We start from the raw sequence: 8,270 nt of genomic DNA, 5'->3' as shown, positions 1-8,270 counted from the left end.
CTTCCTTCCTTCCTTCCTTCCTTCCTTCCTTCCTTCCTTCTTTCCTTCCTCCCTCCCTCCCTCCCTCCCTTCCTTCCCTCCCCCTTTTTTTTAGGGGGGCATCACGGAAGCATTTGCTATCTATCACTCTCAGTTATGTGTCTGCAGTCATTGATACCACTGCAAAAGAAGCTTCCTTGCCCACAGTAGCTGTCTGTTGCGCAGATCACTGGACATCAGTTCCACCATTGTGCTGGCTGGTTTTGTGTGTTCACACAAGCTAGAGTTATCACAAGTTGGAGCCTCTCTTGAGGAAATGCCTCCATGAGATCCAGCATTTTCTCAATTAGTGATCAAGGATGGGAGGGCCCATTGTGGATGATGTCCCTGGGCCGGTAGTCCTGGGTTCTATAAGAAAGCAAGCTGAGCAAGAAAGAGGAAGCAAGCGGGTAAGTAAAATCCCTCTATGGCCTCTGCATCAGCTCCTGCTTCCTGCCCTGTGTAAGTTCTTGTCCTGACTTCCTTTGGTGATGAAGAGCAATGTGGAGATGTAAGTTGAATAAATCCTTTCCTCCCCAACTTGCTTCTTGGTCATGATGTTTGTGCAGGACTAAGACACCCATGGATATCATCTTGGCCTGTGGCTGCAGCATGACCACAAAAGTCTTTGGAGGGGATATAATCCAGAAAGTAACGGTTCTTCATCTCCTGTATCTTGTTGCTCAGAACTAGGGTGATCAGTGTGTCCTGGGGCAGAACCTGTGTGAGCTCCATCCTGCCCACTGCCCTGCTGGCATCCTGGGATGACATCATGATTGCAGCCTGCAGGCATGGTGAGACCTCGGGTCCTCTTCTCTCCTAAGCAGGATGAGCAGCGTGAGTGGTGGCTGTATTTCCTGGGCCAGCTGCAGGCTAAGCAGTGGCCTGGCCTAGCTGGTCGTGACAGGGCAAGGTGGGGCTGGTTGAGGCCCATGCTTCATACCTGTCACCTCAGTGGTGTCTCCAGTTCCACTTCTCTCCACCGTGTGCCATCTTTTTTTTTTTTTTTTCCCAATTCCATGAAACCATTCTTTAAAGCACCTTCCAACTAGACCTGCCTTTTTTAGCTGTTTGTTTGGGAGATCTCCACGAGTCTCACCATGAAGCCTCCGTGGGTCTCTCAGGCTCCTCTGAGTGAACCTCTGGTACTGGTTCTGGAAGTTACCACCATGTTGAATTTATTAATTGTAATTTTAAGCTGGTGTCTAGGCATCTGGGTTTGGCATGATTTTTGTCTGGGTACTGGTTTCTGGATTTGTCTTTGTTGGATGGGTGTTTTGTTCCCTGTTTTCTGTTTTCCTTTTTGAATTTTGGAGGAGGTGATGGCTCTGTGCTGCCTGTTTTCCTGCCCTGCTGAGTTGGTGTGTCCTAGGGGAGTGCCTGCTGCTGTTGAAGGTTGTGCTACTGGGATGAGTTTGGGAAAAGAAGGATGGAGTTCTGGAGAAGGTCTTTGTGATCCTGGCAGGCCACAGCAGATTTGCTGTTACAGAGCTAGAGATGAGACTGGGGGGATTGGAACTGGGGAAGCAAAAAGGAGAGGTGTGGATCTATCTTTTGCCCTGGGAGGAGTGGCCCCTGAGCGAGCAGCAGGGTGCCTGCTGGGGTTGGGGGCTGGGACAGGACTGAGTGTGGGGAAGACCTGTAGGATTCCCAGGATATGGGAGCAGGGGGTGGGAAAGGCTGCTACAGGTGTTCTAGCGCAAGTCTGGGATGAGACTGAGGGATTGGATCTGGGGGAACCAAGGGAGAAGAGACATTTGTTTATTATTATTATTATTATTATTATTATTATTATTATTTGAGACAGGGTTTCTCTGTGTAGCCCTGGCTGTCCTGGAACTCACTCTGTAGACCAGACTGGCCTTGAACTCAGAAATCCACCTGCCTCTGCCTCCCAAGTGCTGGGATTAAAGGTGTGCGCCACCACACCCGGCCCCAATACTCATTTTCATTTCATCTTTTTTTTACCTTAACTTTTGGAATGTTTTTCATATTTACTTCACAAAAATAATGTTAAGAATTTTAACAAAAGCCAGGTTTAGTGGCACATGGCCATTAATAAAATAAATAATTTACATTAATTAATTAATCAATTAATTATATGTAAGTACACTGTAGCTGTCTTCAGATGCACCAGAAGAGGGTGTCAGTTCTCATTACAGATGGTTGTGAGCCACCATGGGGTTGCTGGGATTTGAACTCAGGACTTTCGGAAGAGCAGTCGGTGCTCTTAACCACTGAGCCATCTCACCAGCCCTTACTTTTATTTTTTGTTCATTGATGGTTGCCTGTATATTCTTTTTAATTAATTAAAACATTTTTTTACATCCCAATTGCTGGCCTCTCTCCTGGTTCCCCCTCACAGAGTCCCTCCCCACCCCCATGTCCCCTTCTCTTCTGAGAGGGTGGGCCTCCCCTGGGTATCTCCTCCCCTTCCCCCCCACCCCCCAGTCATAGTTAGGGTTTACTGCTGCGAGCAGATACCATGACCAAGGCAACTTTTTTTTTGAAGATTTATTTATTTATTTTATGCATATGAGTACACCACCATTACTTTCTTTAGACACACTAGAAGAGGGCATCAGACCACATTATAGACGGTTGTGAGCCACCATGCGGATTCTGGGAATTGAACTCAGGACCTCTGGAAGAACAGTCGGTGCTCTTAACTGCTGAGCCATCTCTCCATTCCCAAGGCAAGTCGTTTTTTGTTTGTTTGGGTTATTTTGTTTGTTTGTTTTTTGTTTTGTTTGTTTTCGAGACAGGGTTTCTCTGTATAGCCCTGGCTGCCCTGGAACTCACTTTGTAGACCAGGCTGGCCTCGAACTCAGAAATCAGTCTGTCTCTGCCTCCCAAGTGCTTGGATTAAAGGCATGTGCCACCACCTCCTGGCCCCAAGGCAACTCTTTTTTTTTTTTTAAAGATTTATTTATTATATGTAAGTACACTGTAGCTGTCTTCAGCACTCCAGAAGAGGGCGTCAGATTTCATTACGGATGGTTGTGAGCCACCATGTGGTTGCTGGGATTTGAACTCGGGACCTTCGGAAGAACAGTCGGCGCTCTTAACCACTGAGCCATCTCGCCAGCCCCCAAGGCAACTCTTTTTTTTTTTTTTCCTTAGATTTATTTTATTTATTATATGTAAGTACACTGTAGCTGTCTTCAGACACTCCAGAAGAGGGCGCCAGATCTCGTTGTGGATGGTTGTGAGCCACCATGTGGTTGCTGGGATTTGAACTCTGGACCTTTGGAAGAGCAGTCGGGTGCTCTTACCCACTGAGCCATCTCACCAGCCCCCCAAGGCAACTCTTATAAGGACATTTAATTGGGGCTGGCCTACAGGTTCCGAGGTTCAGTCCATAAGCATCAAGGAACATGACAGCATCCAGACAGTCATAGTCCAGGAGGAGCTGAGAGTTCTACATCTTCATCTGAAGGCTGCTAGCAGACTACTGTGGTTTCTAAGCAACTAGGATTGAGGTTCTTAAAGCTCACGCCCACAGTGATGCACCTACTCCAACAGGCCCACACCTTCTAATAGTGCCACTCCTTGGGTTGAGCATATACAAACCATCACGCCCTCACCCTGGTGCATCAAGTCTCTGCCCGGTTAGGCACACCCTCTCCCACTGAAGCCAGACAAGGCAGCCATGTTGGGGAACAGACTCCACAGACATTGCTTGCATATTTTGTTATGTGTCTGTGTGAAGGTGTCAGATCTCCTGGAACTGGAGTTACAGACGGTTGTGAGCTGCAACGTGGGTGCTGGGAATCGAACCCAGGTCTTTCAGAAGATCTACTCGTTCTCTTAATCACTGAGCCATCTCTCCACATCCCTGGCACAAGCCTTTCAGCCTGGCACTCAGGAGGCAGAGACAGGTGGATCTCTGACTTGAAGGCCATTGTAGTCTACAGAGTACTTCTAGGACAGCCAGAGCTGCCAAGGAGAAGCCCTGTCTCACACCCCCCCAAAGCCAAAACCTAAAGGAATCAAACAAACAAACAGAAACAATAGTTACAGCAAAAGAAGATGGCTTTGGTTTGTGTTTGTCTTTTTATTTATAATTTTAATTTAATTTTTAAATTATATTTTGTCTTTGTGTTTTTGAGACATGGTTTCTCCCATATAGCCCTTGCTGTCCTGGAATTCACTCTAGACCAGGCTGGCCTTGAACTCCCAGAGATCTGCCTGCATCTGTCTCTGCCTCCCAAGAGCTGGGATTAAAGGTTTGTGCCATAACTACCTGGCATTTTTTTTTTAATGAATCTCAAATGTCTATTTGTTACTGGTTTTTGTTTTCTTTTTTTTTGCTAGGAATTGAACCTAGGGCCTTATGTGTTCTCAGATCTTTAAATAGCTGACTTATTTACTAACTCATTTAAAATTGTTACGTTTTATTAATTGACATTTTATGTATACGAGCATGTGTCTGAATGCATGTGGACTTGTGTCTGCCTCAGTACATATGCAGAAGTCAGAGGAACATTTGTGGGAGTGGGCTCTTCTCCCAGGTGAATACTGGGGATTGAACTCAGGTCACTGGCAGGTATGGACCTTTACCTACTAAGCCATTGGACCTGATTATCTTTTCATGAGACAAGGTCTCCTATAATTCTGACTACCCTGATACCATGTCTGGTGGGTTTGTTTATGCTGTTTTTTGCTTTGCTTTGAGACAGGCTCTCATTATGTATCCCAGGCTGGCCTTGAACTAGAAAGGATTCTCCAACCTTGGCCTTCCACAGGCTGGGACTACAAGTATGGTCCACCATGTTTGAATTCATAAACGTTTTTGAACAAATGAAGGAAGCAGGTAAGGATACGGGTAAAATTACAGGAATGGGAAGTAGTTACAACCAGTCGAGTCAGAGAAAGGCAGACTACAGTTCAGCTGCTCACACTGTAGCTGAAACCTAACACTCGGCTGAGGAAGGACAGAGACACGTTAAACACTAAGTAACTGCTATACGATGGACTCTATTCCTTAGCCTTTTAAAAGTTAGGTAAGTTAGGCTGGGAGATGCTAAGCAGATGAGAACACTAATGCATTGATGTCCTTTTTACCACTATAGACTTACTTCAAAGTTTCTGTAACTAGAATTGCTAAGTTGCTAATGTTGTGTGTGTGTGTCTGTGTGTTGGCATGTATGTAGATGTCAGAGGACGACTTGTGGGAGTCACTTCTCCCATGTGGATTCCAGGATTGAATTCAGGTTACCAGGCTTTGGTGACAAATGCCTGTGAGGCATTCACCACCAGCTAAGGCCATTTTCAATGCAGTCTCTCCTTTTCAAGTTGTTCTGGCTGTTGTCTGTTCACATCACTGAGAGAGTCACGGCAGCTTGGCAAGGCCCCTGCACCACATTGGTCTATACATTTCTATCTGCGCCAACACTGGTCTGGATGCTACTTTCTTACTCCATTTTAGGGGACCACTTTGCTATGACTATTTATCTCTCCAAAATCCTTATCTAACAACCATTGTGAGGCCTTTGGGAGATGACTGGTTCATCAAGGAGTAGGCCACAGGATTAAGATTGATGCCTTCAGGAAAGAAGCTCAAAGAGCTGTGTCATGTGAGGACATAGTGAGAAGACACTCTACAAACCAGAAAGCCCTCACCTAACATGCGCCTGCCCATGCCTTGATCCTGGACTCCTCAGCCTCTAGAACAGTGAGGAACGGATTGCTGTTATTTGTAAGTGACTGATTTAAAAAAAAAAAACAAAAACGATTTTATTGTTTTTTTATATGTATGGTTGGTTTTGCCTGCCTCTATGTCTGTGTACTATGTGCATACCTGGTAGTTGCAGAAGCTGGAAGAGAAATTCAGAGGCCCTGGAACTGGACTTACAGACAGCTGTGAGCTGCCATGTACAAACTGGGAACCCTCTGGAAGGGCAGCCAGTGCTTTGAACCACTGAATTATCTATCCAGCCCCTTGGTATTTCTTATCTAGCAGCTTACAGTAAGACACTATTGCTCCTTTTCCCATTCCCTAAAACCAGGAAGACCCCACTAGTACTAGAATGTTTTCCCTGGCAGTAATCTTTCTAGTGTCTTTCCCTCTGATTGGGTAATATAATACATGCTACAGCTGTGATTCCCCAAGGGGCTATTCTTCAGTAAGGGTACAATCACACAAATGCTTCCTGGCTGCCGGATGGGCAAGCAGAGAGTCAGAGCTTGCCCTGTGTAGGCTCACCTTGCTGGCTGGCAGTGAGTGTTGCTTTTTTTTTTTTTTTTTTTTTTTCGAGACAGGGTGTTTCTGTGTAGCCCTGGCTGTCCTGGAACTCATTCTGTAGACCAGGCTGGCCTTGAACTCAGAAATCCACCTGCCTCTGCCTCCTAAATGCTGGGATTAAAGGCATGCGCCACCACCACCCGGCTGAGTGTTACTTTTTGATTGCTGTGACAGAGTACCTGAGAATGGAGGACAGGTTTGCATTGGCTCACTGGTGGAGGGTGCAGTCTGTCCTGGTAGGAAAGGCGTAGCTGGCGGAAGTGTGAGGTCCAGAGCAGAGAGCTGAGTGCCGCTGCTCCACCCACTTCCGTCCTGCCTTTCTCCTCAGTGTCGGATCCCAGCCCACGGGGTGGCTCATCTTCACGGTGGACATTCCCACTTCATTTATGGATCTCTGGAAACACCCTCGTAGAAATCTGCCAGGGGGACGTGACACCTTTTTCCGTAAATACTTGATAAATTCAAATGTTCAGTCTGCTTCAATTTATTGCTGGAGGCTGGAGAGATTGCTCAACAATTAAGAGTGCTTGGCCAGAGGACCCAAGTTCGGTTCCCAGCACCCATGTCAGACAGCTTACAACTGTAACTCCAGCTCCATGGGATCCAATACACACTCTGGTCTGCACAGGCACCCACCTACATGTACATATGAATAAGTTAAAAAAATATTATGGAGCAAAATAGTATCAAACACAAAATAGCATTTATTCCAAAATATCAGTATTTCCTATCAGTCTATTCACAACAGCAATCTTATTTTTTTTTTAAATTACCTCTAATTTACATAATATCAAACTAATCTGAAATATGTGTTATTTCATCTTTAATGTCCTTAATCGCAGCTTGGACTACTGTTAAATTAGATATCTTTTCCTTTAAGAAAGCAATTTCTTTCTCTCTTTGCATTAAGTCAGAACCTAGTCTCCCAATGCGAAGTGTTAGGTCATTTACCAGTGGTTCCAAACGCGAAAAGTCCTTCTTCAGATTATAGACCTTTGGCTTCAGATCGTTTGCAAAGCTCACTGCCTTCAGAACTTTCGCCCTGTCACTTTCCAGGCTTAAAAACCTATCCGTGTGCTCATCGAAATCGCCCTGGAGCTCAGCCAGTCTCTTTGTGACCGAGTCAATTCTTTTCGCATTTTCGCTTGCCGTCTTTCGGAGTGCCGTTGTTCGGTCGATGCTGCTCGAGAGGAGATCACCTATATTTTCTACTGTAGCCGTCTCTACTTTTTTGACTTTATTCTCCAGGGCTTGCACGGCATCTGTTAATGATTCGACTTCAGTTACTAAACCGGAAATCCGCCGTACATCTGTTTTCACGCTTGTAATCTTGAGGCCCATGTCTTTGGCCATGGATGCTGTACCTTGGTCTACTTTTAAAATGTCTTCAGAAAGACTTGTTAGAGTGTTATTTAGTATGCCCTGTCTCTCGGTTATCCTGTTAGACCATGTTTTCATCTCATGAATTTCTTCCTGCAGGAGCTTTAGATGAGACACTATTTGGAAAGCCTTCAGTTGTTCCAAGAGAGCTTCACATTTCTGGTACTATAAGGAAATACAATACCACAGTGATTAAATTAGACAAAACTTAACATTTAAAATTCAGATTACATGTGTTTTTCTCCCTTATGACTTTACTGCTCTTTGAGGAGGCATAAGGTAAAGTATAGTGTTGAAAGAGCAAGCCTTGGGCCGGGGAGCTCTGGGGTTTGAATCCCAGGACTGAAGCAAAAAAAACAAAAAAAAACAAAAAAACAAAACAAAAACAAACAACACAGAAGGAACTAGAAAAGAAGATTAAAATCATTTAAGTATATTGCTAATAATAAGAAACCTACTCAGGGGCTGGTGAGATGGCTCAGTGAATAAGAGCACCCGACTGCTCTTCCAAAGGTCCGAAGTTCAAATCCCAGCAACCACATGGTGGCTCACAACCACCTGTAATGAGATCTGATGCCCTCTTTTGGTGTGTCTGAAGACAGCTACAGTGTACTTACATATAACA

General features: G+C 45.2%; 1 protein-coding gene across 1 annotated transcript in view; it reads right to left on the bottom strand.

Moving 5' to 3' along the window:
* Positions 1-6,946: 6,946 nt before the first annotated feature.
* Positions 6,947-8,270, bottom strand: part of Ikbip (IKBKB interacting protein) — a 20,081-nt gene continuing 18,757 nt past the window's right edge. The window contains exon 3 of the mRNA XM_021174802.2: positions 6,947-7,810. Within this exon, the coding sequence (XP_021030461.1) occupies positions 7,061-7,810 (750 nt within the window). The 3' untranslated portion in view covers positions 6,947-7,060. The remainder of the gene's footprint in view (positions 7,811-8,270) is intronic.

Source organism: Mus caroli, chromosome 10, assembly GCF_900094665.2.
Source record: "Mus caroli chromosome 10, CAROLI_EIJ_v1.1, whole genome shotgun sequence".
NCBI classification, from domain to species: domain Eukaryota; kingdom Metazoa; phylum Chordata; class Mammalia; order Rodentia; family Muridae; genus Mus; species Mus caroli.
This window is presented reverse-complemented; position numbering and strand designations above follow the sequence as displayed.